The sequence below is a fragment of the Nuphar pumila genome, chromosome 1 (assembly GCF_984573655.1).
Source record: "Nuphar pumila chromosome 1, dmNupPumi1.hap1.1, whole genome shotgun sequence".
Taxonomy (NCBI): domain Eukaryota; kingdom Viridiplantae; phylum Streptophyta; class Magnoliopsida; order Nymphaeales; family Nymphaeaceae; genus Nuphar; species Nuphar pumila.
Window position 1 is genome coordinate 174,944,902 of NC_143249.1, and position 17,158 is coordinate 174,962,059.

The following is a 17,158-nucleotide window of genomic DNA, read 5'->3' on the forward strand; positions in this document are numbered from 1 at the left end:
GAGCGAGAACCAATAAAACTGTACATAGATGAAGTCAAAAAAAATCCATCACTATAAAGTGTCCAACCTACTAAGTCCACCCTTTGTGATAAAAAATACCCTAACAATGAACCCATAATTGCTGCTACCCATTGCTGAAATTTCAAGATTGTAGGATCTTTGTGCAAAACAATGTCCCACGACTCCCCCCCGCTAAACTAAAAAACACTAAGTTTATCACTAAGTTTTTCATATTTGACCTGAGCTATATAGTAGAAGTTTGGAAATGCATCATTAAGCTTAGCTTCCCCACACCAAACATCATACCAAAATAGAGTTTTGTTACCACATTCTACATTTACCTGAACAACTTGGTTAAATAAGTCCAATTCCTTGTTTCAACCTTTTCAAATCTTGGAGTCGTTCTTTCATTTGTGATTCTCAGACCAGTTCCAAGACCAACCTTTTAATTCATATTTTTCTGAAAATATTAAGCTGAGACTACCCTCCTTTTTTGCTAATAATCCATAACCATTTACTCAAAAGGGCGGTATTGAGTTTTCCAAAGTTATGAATGCCCAAACCACCCATGTCAAAAGGTTGAGAAATACGCGACCGATTGATGGGTGATTTAGACTTTCCATCCAGGGACCCATGCCAAATTATTCTTTGAAACAAAGAGTTTAGTCGCTTTTCAACCATCTTGGGAATCTTAAAAATTTGTACAAAATAGAGCAACGAGCAAGAGATATTAAATCGAACAAGATTAATTCTACCCCCACTCCAATATGATTCCCTAGGGTCGGCCAAAATATTTCATTGGTAAAGATCCTGCTTCACAATTAAAAATTGTTAAAGCCAGTCATTGGAAGTCCTCATAGGAATCATTAAATACCATAACTTGGCACTTTCCTTCATTCACGTGCATGCCAAAAAAAAATTGAAAAACATTTTAGCACCACCTACAAGGCCCACATGTTTTTCTCGAAAGCCTCGCCAAAAATCAGCAAATCATATGCAAAAAGAAGATAAGAGATCATCATTGAATTTACATCCATTGAAAACATTGGCCACTTCTGCATTAGAAAGCATAACTGATAATGCTTTCATAGCCATAATAAAGAGAAGTGATAGGGGGTCATCTTACCTCAACCCCCTTTTTGGTTTGAATAAGTTATTATTTTCCCATTAAGAGAGACAGTAATCGAGATCGCGGACTACATCCCTTCTATCCAACATCACTTCTCACCCAACCCCATCTTTTGCAAGCAACATAATAAGAATCTCCAACCGAGGGAGTCAAAAGCTTTTTTAAGATCAATTTTCAACACGAAAAATTTTGTACCTGAGATCTTGATGGAATGAATTGTCTCATTTGCGATAGCACAAACTATGTGAAGGTCGTTCAGGTATGAAAGCACTTTGAGATTTCGAGATGAGACGCCTAATGACGCTTTTGAGACATGTTGCCAAAATCTTTGATATAATTTTAAAGAGTGTGTCCACCATAGAAATGGGCCTGAATCTACTAATTTCTTCGGTTTGCGGGTCTTTTGGGATAAGGATAATTGTTGATTTACCCAAAATTCCCAAAATTTTCAGTGAAAATGAAAGTCCACCATCATTTGAAGTATATTGATTTTAACACATTCCCAAATGTGTTTATAAAACTCGGAACCCATCTATGCTTGGAGTCTTTCCATTAGAAAGTGACTAAATAGCATTTCTAATTTCCCCCAATGAAAAGGCATTAGAGATACCTGCCCTTTCTTCTTCACTACAACAACAACTACAACTACGCCTTCATCCCAAAACAATTGGGGTCGGCGATATGAACCAACAAAGAAAATCATTATGGGTCTTCCACATGAATCCTTCTCCTCCATTCATTTTTATCCAATGCCATGTCCTCGGTAAGGTTCAAAGCATTCATATCCTTTCTTATCACCTTCATCCATGTCTTCCTAGGCCTACCCTGACCTCTTTTAACTAATATATTTTCCCATTTCTCCACCCTTTTTTCTTCACTCAAGGATTTAAATGTCATAAAGGAAATATCATACTTTGATTCTACCGTACAAAAAAAACATACCTTGAAATAATTGGTATCACATGGTAACATATCTGACCCTTCTATGTGGAGGAACATAAATGAAAGAAATGTGCATTTATTTCTCCCGATTTGAGCCGATGAGCTTTTGCTCTTTGTTTCCACCTTAAGCATTCCCTCATCCTCTATTCCTCGATTAGGTTGACTTGATTTTGACATTTTATTTTCAGATTTAATGCCTCCACCACATCTGTTGATGCCTCCTCGTGGATTTGTAAGGACTTTAAATAATCTTTTCAGTTATCAAGATCCTTAAACTTGGCAATGTAATTTGACCGGCTTCATTCAATAAGCATACCTCTCATCAATTGAATCTTTGCATTAATTCTTTGTGCAGTCCACCCACCCACACTAGGGGCCGAATTTCACCATTCACATAACAGGTCCGAAATGACCGGCGCCTGAAACTACCAAAGCTCGAAATGGAACCCACGCTTTGATCGACCCCCACCCTCATCCTAAGACAACAAAATGGGTGAGTGGTCTGATATGGAGATTGGGTCCGCCGTAGCCCTCACATCATGTAGATGTTGAAGCAAATTTAAAGAAACCAAAAATCTATCTAGCATCGATGGCGCCCACTTATTTGACCATGTGAAACACGATCCTTGCATGAAAAAATCCGACAGTTGTGCACTATCAAGAAAACTGACGAAGCATCACATGTTTCTTGTATACCTTTGGTCATGATTGGAGTCCTCCAAGTGAAGAATGGAGTTGAAATCTCCACCAATGCACCAATCTTTCATCAAGGATAATCTTTGATTTTCTTTAATTCAACCCAAAATTCTTTTTTCAACATACTAGTGCATGGTCCATAAACGGTGGTGAGAAGGAATGGTTTCAGTACTCTTACCACGAGAGAAGACTACCAATATGGAGGAGGACCCCTATATGGACTAGATTACCTTTCAATCCATCCTTCCATGTCATCAAAATACCCCCTAACCGCCCCCACTGATGGGCAAGCAGCAAAGGAGCAATTAGGGATGGCAGTGGACCGGGGTACAACGGGCCCCGCCCTGCCTTGCCCCGTTTGGACCGGGGATGAAAGGCATGAAATGGGGATGGAGGCAGGGATGAAGGTTAAAATCTATCCCTGTGCAGGGATGGACTTACGCTTTCCCCCGCCCCGCCCCGTCCCTGTCACAATCCCCTCCTTGCCCCACCCTGCCCCGTCCCGTCTCCAATCCTTCAAGGGATGACTATAGACCTAGGGGAAACGGGCCTCGCCCTGCCTCATCCCTGTTTGGACAGGGGATGGAGGACTTGAAACGGGGATAAAAGCGGAGGTGGTAGTTAAAATCCATCCCCGTGCCGGGATGGAGGTTCGGATTTTGAGATGGGGCGGGGGTGGAGACCTTGTCCCCACCCCCGGTCCACTGCCATCCCTAGGAGGGATTCCTCCAAATATCATCCATAAAAGATATATCAAGCTCCAGCATTTTTGTTTCTTGAATGCAAATCACGTCTGACTTTTTTGAGTATTAGAACTAGAGATAAATAGTTGTTTTTGTCGCCCGCGGGCGTTTCATATCAGAATCTTAGTAATAACACTTCTTTAAAAAATCCCTTTCCCCTAGAGAGAGAAAATCTCCCTTCAAGGGATGGAAAATACTGACCTTGTACACAACCTAGCTCACGTCTTCCTTATATCCAACAAGATTGATGAGCATGAGGACGATGTCAATTTCAACTTCAAGGCATGAAGGTACTCCTCCTTGAAACAGTCTACATATTCATCTTCAACTGTTAGGGTTCCTTGCTTCCATCATTAAAACAAACTGCTCACTGATTCAACAGTCTTCCCCTTGCCACGATTCACGATGATTTCTGGCAAACAGCTGAATCCTGACATTCTGCAGCTACCGAGAGGAGGTTGATCATCGAAACTGCCTTGTCCTGCCACCAGAATCAAACATAACCCGTTGTCTCAGTTCAGCGGCCAGCTCCTCATGGTGAACTGGGTGGCCGTCCATTTCTGATATCTGAATCGATTCAACAGCCATCTCCTTCAGCAGAACCGGTACAGCAGTTCTGGTACCATCTCTTCGAATCGGTTCAGCCTAGAAAGCTTCCAATCGAACCAGTATAGCAGACAATATCTCCATGCGATTCGGTTCATCACCAACTTCACCCAGTTGAACCGGGTTTCTAGAGACCCCTTCAATTTGGATCGGTTCACAATCCGTCTATCAGCGTCAGATAAGGAATGGAGATCCAAACAGTAAGTCAGTTTCAGCTGCAAACAACTCGGCCCCAAATCCAACCACAGGTCCGATATCATAATTGGTTTTGTTCCTGGATCCACAGTCATTACTGTGGAGCATTTAATGATCAAACGGTCAACTATGGAAGGTCCATTTTAAGTTTTTTTAAAAGCCAACTGTATTTTAGGCAGCACACAGTCCCACGCACCTCCTAAGCTAAGAAATATAGAGAGGACAGTTGGGCTACCAAGGCTGATCATGATGGAAAGGCAATCCCAAGTTTTCCAAATAAAAATCCCATTTTTTAAGGGATTCCTTGGAGTATATTGGTCCTCAAAAAGTAGTCGTTAGGATACTAACTCTTGACAAGGTTGAAACGCCCCACCTCATGATCTGAACTTTCCTGCCATATTCAACTTTGGAGATTCGAACCCAGACATAGGCAATCTGGTCGCTGGGCTTGGCAAGCACCTTGACCCACCAAACTGTCAAACCACCTTCAATCACCCAGCTGAAAGGCGCATCATTGATTTCTTGGGTAATCTTGCATTCTGCTGTGAAACATGCTATTCTCTTGCTTTAAACCCACCGTTAATCCATTAGTGGTTCTAGGGATGGCAGTGAACAGGGGTGGGAGAGGGGGACATGGTCTTCACCCCCGCCCCATCTCAAATTTCTGCCTTCCATCCCTCCCTCCATCTCTGCAAGGGTTTTGATTTTAACTTTCATCTCCGCCTCCATCCCCATTTCATGTCCTCCATCCCCGGTCCAAACGGGGTGAGGCAGGGCAGGGCCCCATTTTTTCTTGGTCCATAAGAGATTTTTAGCATTTTACTAATGGGGATCAGGAACGAGGTAGGGTGGTGCAGGAGAAAGTGTAAGTCCATCCAGGCCTTCATCCCCGCACGGGTTTTGATTTTAACCTTCATCCCTGCCTTTATCCTCATTTCATATCCTCCGTCCCTGGTCCAAACGGACAAGGCAGGGCTGATCCCCATTTTCCCCTGGTCCACTATCATCCTTAAGTGGTTTGTTTGAATGCCGCTGGAAAATCATGAACTTCTCATTTTCAGATTTTTTAATATCTTCATTCAGTTCATATCGCCGACCCCAATTGTTTTGGGATGAAGGCGTAATTGTTGTTGTTTGTTGTTGTTGTTGAATATCTTCATTTTGGCTGGAAAGCCAGAAATTCAGGGGACCTCTCTCTCTCTCTCTAACTAACTAACTAACTAGAAAAACAAGATAATATAGTAAAATAGCATTATAGAACAATGTCGTTACCATCTTATCCTGTTTTTCTGGTTAAGGGTAAAAAACGGGTTAACTGGGTGAATCCAAACACCCCCTTAGATGGTAAGTTTACATGCCGTGAAAATGTCTGATGAGACTTATGGGTTTTTGGCTATGTCACTAAGAGTTTGGGTATGGTTATAAATAAGAAGACCTGATTAAGACCTGGGTCTGGACCCGAATGTCCGATTAATACATCTACCAGGGTATAGTTTGTGAAATTTTATACCAGACCCAGACCCGAGTTTCGATTAAGACCCGCAATTTTACAATGTAAAAATGATAAAAATATGGTTTTACCAGGTATGGTCTGAGTTTGGTTCATGTAATTCTTATCAGGTCCGGGTATGGTTTTTGTTATAGTAGATCCAATGAGACCCGGGTCTAAACCCGATACCATACCCGGAAATCCGGTCCAAGTCTTGTTCCACTTGGGTCCGAACCATTGACACCCCTAGCCTTGGTCATGTAATTGATGCCTGAAAAAAGCAGGCTCCATATCAGTTATCGCTTAGAAAAATCAGGCACCATGTCAGTTATCGCCTGGAAAAATTAAGCGCCATGTAAGTTGCCGCCTAAAAAAATCATACACCTAAATTTGTAGGTGATGAAGAGCAAAAGTGTCAAGTAAACAGTAAATTAGTCATCTTGGTTATGTTCCCTAACTTGCAGTTAGCAATGGTATTTCCAATAAAAATAAGGGTCATTCACCTCAATATCCGAAAAAAAAAAACTATCATTTTCACTTTTGAAATTTGGGGTTGATTGTGAGGGCGGGATCACCGAACATTTGAAACTTGGTGATGTAAAAATAAGGGTCATCCACATCTTGGTATCGTTATAATGGATCTGGATCATGTTAGCATAGTTTGTGATTTCATTTTCTGTACATGACATAACCTAAATTGAACCTCAACCCAACTACATGTTATCTGGCCCGGTTCGGTTGCACCCTCATCTGGTCTGTTGACATCCCTAACCTGGATCAAAACCTAATAAGGTTATACGTGGATCCAGATCCGAATTATGATCCATCACAAGTGAATCATTGTTCAACGTTAGAATTATGGCACCCTAACCAAGCCAAGTAACACACTTGCCATTGAAAGTAAGCAAAATGGGAGGCCTCAGCATGACAATGTTGTGCCATGTTCTGTTTCACTCATGTCACTTAGTAGCAATGTCATATAAGCAAGATAGAAACAGTATATTTGTTCAATGATACCCTTATACCCTGGTGGTCTAATATTCATAGCTTCATACATTGAATATAAAGTTTTAGATCCGTTCTACATAAACTTGGATCATTAGATGCATTAGCTGAAAGGAAATGGAATGTATATCAAAACATCCCGTTATTTACTTATTTTCAGGTGAAGCATTCAACCTGCCGATTCGATCCATACTTGGACTCGTTAGACCGGCCGGACTTCCGAAAGGGTTGTAATTTTGCAGCAGCTGGATCAACACTACTTCCGGCAACTCCATCAGCTGTTAGCCCCTTCTCATTTCGCATTCAAGTGGCTCAATTTATCATATTTAAAGCAAAAGTTCTTGAATTGCAAGCTAAAGGTTTGTTACATAGAAAGTATTCAGTCACCTAGGGAAATAGTCATACTATGTGGTCATTCTAGACATAGCTTATGTTGTCAAAAGAAAAATTGTAGGGTATGAAGGGTAATTTGGGCATTTCTAATTCCCGTCTTGTTTGCCAATAAACGAAAAATGAAAGAAAATTTAACTTTGTAAAGATAAAGCAGAAAAAAAGGCAAATCAGAACCGGTTAATATTTGGTACTGATGAAGGTATGAAACTATTGAATAGTAATCACCTTCTTTTCATATTTTTTAAATGTTTTAGAAGGTCGGATACTATCGATGTAATCTACAAGGTTTGTTTAGTAGAAAACGAATTTTGAATCATGTAAAACGTGACATGTAAGCAGGTCTTTTAAGCCTTCAAAAATCAATAACCCACATTGTACCAAAATTTTATGACTCAAAAAATCATATTTTTTACATCTAAAAAGAAAAACATGATTCAAGGTTTGATCCAAACAAACCATGCTAAACACATCTATGTGGTCAGATTGAGTCATACAACTTGAACCTATGATTTCCAGTTCAATAGTTTTGTACCTTCATTATAAGTACTAAATATAAATCCGATTAGAACTATGAACATTTTAAATATTTAAATCGATTAAAAATTTTAAAATTGAGGTTTGTTAGGAAAAAAATTGAGAATGTTTTACAAGAGAAAGTATACGTTAACAATCTCCTTTAAATGGAAAATGCAAATATTACATTAAAACAATGTGAGACTAATAGAGAATTTCAAATCTCATGGCAGTTTCACGTGGCAAAGTCTCTTTTTTTTTGTCTTTCTGTATAATATATAAAGAAATTCAACAACATTGGTGTTGCATGTATGGTAGTATATCCACCAATCTTCCATATTTGATGTTTTAATTGTAAACTGATATTATGCTGACCCTTTTGCTTGCATTGAAGAAGAGATCACACAAAAAAAAGAAACTGCACAGTTATTATTGTCATAAGAAGATTTTTGGATTGATTCATCCATCACCAGTTTTATGAAGGAGAACAAGTCAATGATATAGTTACTAGTTGAAAACAAACTATAATCTTTCTGAAAATATAATAAAATGAAGGCTGTACTACAAAAATTTGGTTTTGGTTCTGTGCTGATTGCTATGCAGTTATTTTATTTTCTGCTGCTTATTTCCTTTATTGTTTACATTAGGTAGTAAATCTCAGAAGCTTATTCCAAAGGAAGAGATTTTCAATCAAGCCCTGTATATGTTTGATATTGGCCAGAATGATCTTGCTGGTGCATTTTACTCAAAGACCGTGGATCAAGTGATAGCATTCATTCCAACAATCCTCTCAGAATTCGAAGATGGAATTCAGGTACAGATCATCCTTCGTTTATGTTCTTATATGCAATTTGTCATGGATAGGGGTATAAACAATCTAAACTGAGCTGAGATTTAGGTTGCTCAGCTTGGGTTATGACACTGAGCTTGTCGTCAGCCTGCCCCAACAAGATTAGTTTCTAAGAATGAACTTGACTTATACAACCTCTATTTTCTGATAGACCGTTGTAAAAACACACTCGATTAACCCAATCTTGGAAAGTGAAAAAGATCACATCACGGACATACCAAACCAAGATGCTATTGGCTATAGAAATTTAGAAGGGTGTGTGTGTGTGTATATATATATATATATATATATATTGATAGATAGAGAGAGAGAGAGAGAGTAATGGGTCCGTGCTAAATGAAACGTGCTAAATGGGTTTTTCTGCTCTTCCGGTGTTTTTTTCGCAGTTCCGATCCCATAAATGTGTTGGGCATGGTCGATTTACGAGGAATCCACACCTGGATCATGTGTTTTCGATGACAAAAATTGATATTTGGAGCCTAAAAATTTTACAAAGGTTTCGGACCGTTGATTTTTTCGAACGTTATAAAAACCCACCCATGTATTGGAAGCGAACACTTCAAGAGCTGATCCCTATAAAATCAAGTACATAGATGACATCTGTACGGTCAGAATTTAAAAATAAAATGAAACAAACTTGAAAAACTCATTTAGCACTTTTCATTGAGCATATTCCATTTAGTACGGACCCATTACTCTCTCTCTCTCTCTCTCTCTCTCTCTCTCTCTGTATATATATAAGAGAGAGAGAGAGCTTGGCAATGCCTGAGTTTGGTTTGATTGCTTATCACCTTAAGATGAGTTCCAAACAAGCTTTCAGTAAGCTGATATCAAGCTTCTGCAGCGTGATTTGATAACTGCCACTAAATGTGAAGGCAGCTCTATCTAATCAAGTTGATCGACATTCATGATATTTGAATACAGAGAAGGCAATCTTTTTCTTGCATTTATGAGAAAGCTTGTTTCCTGATTATTGCATAGACACTTGATTCTAGTCTGCGCAATCATGTCAGATATTGGCAGTTCATTTCTAACAAAGCTTGCATACAGGTAAGCATATAATCAATATTAGCAGAAATCTCATCGTAAGTATTTAGCAATTTTGGAAAAATAAAACTTGAGGCTTAATTCTTAGTCACTGGCAGCCCTAAGATTTTAACTTCACTCCATTGTCTTTATGCTTTAGTATTTTTTCCTTCATATAGGAGTTATACACTGAAGGTGCAAGGAGATTTTAGATTCATAATACTGGTCCGGATGCTTGGCTCAAAACATCGCAATGTTTGGAAAAGATCCCCTCACGTTGGATGGGCTTGGATGCGTAGCCTCTCATAACAGAGCTGCTAAGCTTTTCAATTTGCAACTTCTTGCACTCACAACTAAATTGCAAGAACAATTCACTGATGCCAACTTGACATATGTGGATATCTACACTATCAAAGTCAACTTGATTGCAAATTTTTCCAGATATGGTAATAGAAAATATTATCAGAATGAAAAGTTATAAAAGATAGGCCCTAGATTTTTTGTAATCCAAGAATTGTGAATATTCACATTTGGGGTCATTGTTTATGCGTCTGGTAGTGCAGCCTACAACCAAGTGTCCATGATGGTGCAGCCCAGTGTTATAAAAAACACGCCTTGAGGTGCAAAAGGCACGCCTCAAGGCGCCAGCCTGAGGCGTGAGGCACAAAAAAAAAAGGAAGAAGAAGTTATGTAATCAGTTTCTTAGTTACAGATTCCAGTTATGTAATCAGTTTCTTAGTTAATTTTATTAATCAGTTTCAGTTTCTTAGTTACATTTATATGTTATATTTAATTAGTTTTTTTATTTTTTATTAGTTTCTTTACTTTTTATATGTTAATCTCATATATTTTAACTTTTATAGGTTAATCTCATATTTTTTAGTACTTATTTGAGATTTTCTATTGCTTATTGGTTGTTGCTTTATAGGACATTATATTTTTCAATTATATAATTAGTTTTTCAGTTATGTAATCAGTTTCTTAGTTACTTTTATATGTTAATCTCATAGTTTTTAGTACTCATTTGAGATTTTCTATTTCTTATTGGTTGTTACTTCATCAATAAAGCATTTCTTTATTTATTTGTATTTTTATAATTTTTTTAAAGTTTAAAAAAAATATTTGAGGCTTACGCTTTACGCCTCGAGGCTTTTCACAACACTGGTGCAGCCTTTCTTTCTTTCTTTCTTCTTCTTCTTTCTTCCTTTTCCCCACTTTACAGTCATGTATGTCTCAGTATGGAAGATTCATTGCATCCATAAACAGATGCACCACATAAAGAATAAAGTTTTCATTTTTTGTTGTTTCTTAAATACGGAAATACTTTTTAATTAATTAATATCGACTAAGCAAATAAAGAAAGCTGGAAGCTTGATATTGGCTCTCCTACACAAGAATACATTCATAAGAAGTGGTTGCAACAGTTAACTAAAGAGTAGCATGTATTTTCACTGATTGGATAGCTTCCTGTGGACATAGGTAAATGTAATTATTGGTTATTAATGGGAGATTTGGTAATATATGTGACTGAGGAGTGGGAATATCATTTTTTATGATTTCATGTGCATTTACTATTGGTTTTTAAGAAATCTTCTCTGTTTTCCTTCCTAATCTTTATCATAAAAAAATCTAAAATTTAGTTGACAAATTTTCCAGGATTTGAACAGACAATAATGTCTTCCTGTGGATATGGAGGTCCACCATTAAACTACACCAGCCAGATATCTTGCGGACGGACAAAGACCATAAATGGGAGCTTGGTGACAGCAACAGGATGCAGTGATGTCACTGAATATGTGAATTGGGATGGAATTCACTACACAGAAGCTGCTAACTTTCATGTTGCATCATACATTCTTACTGGAAAATTTTCTGACCCACCATTTGCAGATAAAGTGCTATTTGTTCTGAAATTAAAGTTCCAGGCCTAGAAGCTACTTCATAATGCTCCTATTATGTAAAATGTTGATTCCCAGCCATACACATTGATGTTGTGCCACAGATTCTTTTTCTTCTAATTGGTTAAGCTAGATGGAAGTGCCCTTGCCTTTATTCACAAAAAAAATAATTGAAAATACAAGTTGATTAAGTGCTGAACGATGACAATAGCATAAAATGCATACAACTTCGTGTTGAGTTGGATGATTTTGACTATTCTATGTAGAGTTAATCTTCACATGCTTGAGCTCATACAGCATAACCAGCTCGGTGTTAGTTCAGTGATGTGTTAGCATATGCTGCACCAGTGTACATTAGGGTCACAAAAATATGTCCATGGAAAATTTGCCTGGCCATTCATGCGTGCACAATTGTGCACGCAATTTGTAAATATATGCTCAATCATTTGCAATACATAACAATCTATACAAGGATCGACTCTTCTTGCAGTATCAAGCCTTCCTATTTCTTGGACACATAGGCATAATATTGAGCCATTGGAACCACAAATGCAATTACAAGTAAACCTCCTACTACAAGAGTGAACTGCCCACGCTTCTCTTCAGTCTCTTCTTTAGTCTTAAAATTTGATTCTCTTTTGTTATCTTTGAAATTCGGGCCACCTGGATCTGGCAAACCATCAATTGCAGCCACTAACCGCTTGGCACTACTAAAAATTGCTTCATTGTACTTCTCATCGGTAGCTAAGACTGCATGCAAGAAGTAGAATAGATTAATCTATCCATCTATCTATGTGTGTGATATATACATACATATATATATATAGAGAGAGAGAGAGAGAGCATAACACATTTAAAATATATCTTTTTCTGGGACAGTGAAGCAAAAGAAGAGAGAAAGCAAGGTAATAAAGGAAGGAGGGTAGCCAGAATGATGTCATAAACTACAAATCATCATCCAAAATGACTATAGAATTTGGCAAAGATAGTGCAGGCATAGATATTGTATTCAATGAGTAATAGATATTTATTGTGATGGTAATTGCCATAGTTTGTTTTCACCATCATCATTGTCAAGCCTTATCCCAGCTACATGTTAACTAACCCATTTTAACTAAGACCAGCCAAAAGCACGGCAGTGGGTTTAAATGACAAAAAAAAATGGTTACTTGGTGCTTCTGATTCCAAACACACACACACACACACACACATTAAATTCTGAACTGCTACTGCAAGCTCAAACTTGCATATAATTTTATGTTGACAAGATGCTTAGGGAATCCTGGAATCAAGATTTCAAACAAGCAATTTCCAACATATTTGAATGCTTCATTCCATGCATATACTTCAGTAAGAATAAATGTATTCACATGCCTTGTCATTGTGGCACTTATTCATCATACCAAATGATTAGTGTTGCATGAGGGAATATCATGATTGCAGTAATAATGTTCATGCATATTAGATGTTACTGGAAAGGCACAGTCCTGTAATGCACGTTGTACCATGCAAAAAGGTAAAGAATATACATGGGGAAAGAAATGAGACTTCTTCACTTAGGCTATGTTTGGGAGTGTAACAAATCAAATAGAAAAAGAGAGAGAGATTAGGGTTAGAGGAGACTCAACAAAAGAAGGAGAGAAACCAATGTTCGTATATTCCATATGTTGAATAAGGAGCCTCATACACATTAAAATGGTCAACCCCCTTGAGACTTCAAAATCTAAAAGCCTAAAAAGACTAGTATACCCCTTTTATTATAGAGTTGTACATAATGGCCTAATAAAGGTACTTTATAACTTTATGTTACACTATATTACATAGACTTTCAATACTCCCTTTCAAACTTGGAAGGATGTAAAAGAATCATTCCAAGTTTGAAAAGGAAAGAACTGAAATGCAAAGGAGAAAGACTTTTTGAAAACACATCTGCAATCTGATTCTTTGAGCTGACATGCTCCAAAGCTATAATCCCATCTTCATAAGCCCTTCTTGTGTAAGGGTAATCTATTTCAATGTGCTTAGTGCGCTCATGAAACTCTAGATTCTTTGCAATATGAATAGCGTTTATATTATCACAATATAGTTGAGTTTTCTTTTTATATAGAATTCCCAATTCCTTTAATAGCCATTGAATCCAAATAATCTCATCTATAACTTGAGCCATCGCCCTGTATTCGGCTTCTGCAGTGGACAAGGAAACCTTTTGTTGCTTCTTGCTCTTCCACGAGATTAGGGAGCTTCCAAGGAAAACACAAAATCCTGTAGTGGAAAGACGATCGCTAATGGAGCCTTCAAAATCAGCATCACAGAAGGCTCTCAACTCTTTCTCAGACGAAGACGAGAAAAACATGCCATAGTGCATACCTTATAATCCTGAGTACGACTGCCAAGTGAATTGATCTGGGAGCACTCATAAATTGACTCACTACATGAACTGCATAAATTATATTTGGTCTAGATATAATCAAATATATAAGGCTCCCAACTAATTGTCTATATACTACAGGATCCTCTAACTCAACACCATCAGTTGTCCTTATCTTCAAGTTCGTCTCCATGGGAGAATTTACTTGTTTTGAGTCATTTGTCAATCTTGCTTTCACAATCAAATATATAGCATACTTATGTTGGGACAAGTACAATCTTCTTTTAGAGTAAGCTATCTCAAGCTCAAGAACATACTTCAACCGCCCCAAATCTTTTATTTCAAACATATTGGCTAGCCTTTTTTTGGTCTCTTTAGTCTTCTTTATGTCATTCTCAGTGAGAATCATATCATCTACATAAAGAAATAATATACATCTTCCAACAGCAAAGGAGGACATAAACAAAGCAGAATCACGGTGGCTCTGATCAAAACCAAGAGACCTCACTACTGAATTGAACTTCTCAAACCAAGCTCGAGGTGCATGTTTGAGACCATATAGAGCTCTGCAAAGCATATATACTCTGCCTTCTGGATCTAAGTATCCTTGTGGTAATTTCGTACACACTTCTTCTTGTAAATCCTCATTCAAGAATACATTCTTGACATCTAACTACCAAAGGTCCCATTGTTGTATGGTTGATACTGCTAGCAGTGTACAAATTGTGGTCATGTGAGCCACAGGAGCAAAAGTTTTTGCAAAATCAATTCTAAAACGCTGATTGTACCCCTTAGCTACCAATCTAGCTTGATATCTCTCCACAGACTCATCTGCCTCTATCTTTATCATGTACACCCATTTGCTGCCAAAAATATTTTTCTTTGGAGGAAGTTTTACTGGATCCCATACTTGCATTCTTTCAAGTGCATTCATTTCATCAACCATGGGTCTTTGCCACTCCTCCTTTCCTGTTGCTTCTATATAGCAATGGATTAAGGCTAAGAAAGCAAGATGATGAGGTGAATGACACAAAACGAGACGAAAGTACAGAGGATCTAAGACTTTTACGTACCTAACTAGAAGAAGAAGAGGATGGTAACTCTAGATTTTGTTGTTGTTGTGCAGGATCAACTATCGCATAAATGAGATCAAGATTGGCCCCTTCACTTCCCTGCTCTTCCACTTGATCTAAAAATGAAATTTCAATCACACCTTCATGTCTCTTTGAATAGGTCTGACCAAACCTGTCTCCTTGAGTAGGTCCGACCAAATCTGTCTCCTCGAACTAGAACGTGTTCTACTTGATTCTCCATCATCTTCCCTTTCTTCAAAAGGAACCAAAAAGGACAAGTCTGACTCATTTTCTGACTTTTCTCTAAACTGACTAAAGTATAACACCTTTTCTTAAAACACAACGTGCCTGGATATCCACACTTTCTTTCCAACTAGATCATAGCACTTGTATCATTTTTGGCCCTCAAAAAAACCAAGAAAGCAACATTTGAGAGCTTTAGGAGATAACTTGTCTCTGTATCTATCAACTAGCAAAATAAAGCATAAACAACCAAACACCTTCAACATATTATAGTTTGGAACTTTTCCATACAGTTTCTGAAAGGGAGATATGTCTTTAAGTACTCCAAAAGGCATACGATTTATCTGATAAATGCTCAATTGAATTGCATCTGCCCAAAATACTTTAGATACTTCTCTTTCAAACAGAAGAGCTCTTATTGTATCCAAAATATGCATGTTTTTTCTCTCAGCTATACCATTTTGCTGAAGAGTGTACGGATAGGCTCTTTCAAACAATAACTAATCTATTCGCCACCAAAGTCCATACACAAAGTCTTAATCTTAGTTGTAAATTGGCTTTCAACCAAGGAACAAAAGCTATTAAAAAATTCAAAAAGATCACTTATATTTTTCATAAAGTATATGCAAGTAAACCTTGTACAATAATTTATGAAAGTCACAAAATAGGATAATCCTCCTTTTGACACAATAGGAGAATGACCCCATACATCTGATTATACCAGATCAAAAGGACATTCTGACTCCCTATCACTAGACTTGAATGGCAAAGAATGATTCTTGGCCAATTTACAACTCACACAATCTTTAACATGATTTGACACAACTAGCTTGGATTTTTCAAAAGTTCCCAAGGACACTAAACTTTGCAACCTAGAGATGAAGTCTCTGGTGTCGCAAAACAGATTCATCCAAAAGTGAAGCTCCATATCCGATTCTAACTTCCTTCTGCTTTCTCATATCGATCCAATCAAAGTAGTACAAATCTCCTTTTCTATGGCCAATCCCAATGTTCTTCCCTAACAATTGATCCTGCACAACATAACCAACAGAGGAGAAGATAACATTACAATTAATTTTGGTAATTTGACCCACAAAAATAAAGTTCATAGCAAGAGATGGAACACGATAAACTTAAGAAAAAATAGTTTTACTATCAGGATAAGAGTTACAAGTAATTTAACTTACTTTGGAGATAGACATAGAAGAACCATCTACAATGCGAAAAATGTCACTGCAGGGACGACTGTTGGCTAGGATAGACTCATGAGGGGTCATATAACACGAATCCCAGAGTCTATTAGCCAACTAGAGGAAAAACTGAAGATACTTGAGAAAGCATTACCAGAGGAGGTGTAACGACCCCAACTCATACCCTTGAAAAAGTATGATTTTTTTTTTAAATCAATTGCGAAAAGTTTCCCAGAAACCCGGGGCCTTTACAGTTCTATTTCACATCCCCAAAACCACAAGAGATCTTACACACCATCCTTCAAACTAAACCCAAACTTAATCAACTTTATTAAATTAAGAAATGATAGTCATGAGACAAATAAATAAGAACATCAGAGTACATAAAAGAAAATAAAAAGAAAGTCACGTTGTCCATAGAAGTCTGTCAAGCAGTCGTGTAGTCCTCTCGTAGCTCCTCTCATGAGCAAGTCACCTCATTAGCATCTAAGGCTGCAAAAAACACCAAAAGTAGGGTTTCAGAATCCAAGGAATTCTACGTATGAATCCCTCTAATGAAACAAATAAGCCTAAAAAATACAGATAGGATTCATACAATAATTTAAAGGAATAGTACTAGAATAATTGCACAATATCAAGTAAGCAGTAAGAAATACTCACCATGCAACAAGATGCAAATTCATGCAATTAATATACAGAACAAGTAAACATGCATGATCTAATGCATAACAGGAAAATGCATGATCTTAGTGCATATGCATGAATAATTTATTATCTTTAATCAAGTTCTATTTCATAT

The 17,158-nt window shown here is 37.6% G+C and overlaps 1 protein-coding gene and 1 pseudogene across 1 annotated transcript in view; one reads left to right on the plus strand and one right to left on the minus strand.

The window, feature by feature from the left end:
* The first annotated feature begins 4,674 nt into the window (after positions 1 to 4,674).
* LOC149851331 (GDSL esterase/lipase At1g54790-like) lies at positions 4,675 to 11,518 on the plus strand (annotated as a pseudogene).
* A 296-nt stretch (positions 11,519 to 11,814) lies between these two features.
* LOC149851332 (UPF0603 protein At1g54780, chloroplastic-like) overlaps positions 11,815 to 17,158 on the minus strand; it is a 39,373-nt gene continuing 34,029 nt past the window's right edge. The window contains exon 3 of the mRNA XM_090000165.1: positions 11,815 to 12,235. Within this exon, the coding sequence (XP_089856291.1) occupies positions 11,988 to 12,235 (248 nt within the window). The 3' untranslated portion in view covers positions 11,815 to 11,987. The remainder of the gene's footprint in view (positions 12,236 to 17,158) is intronic.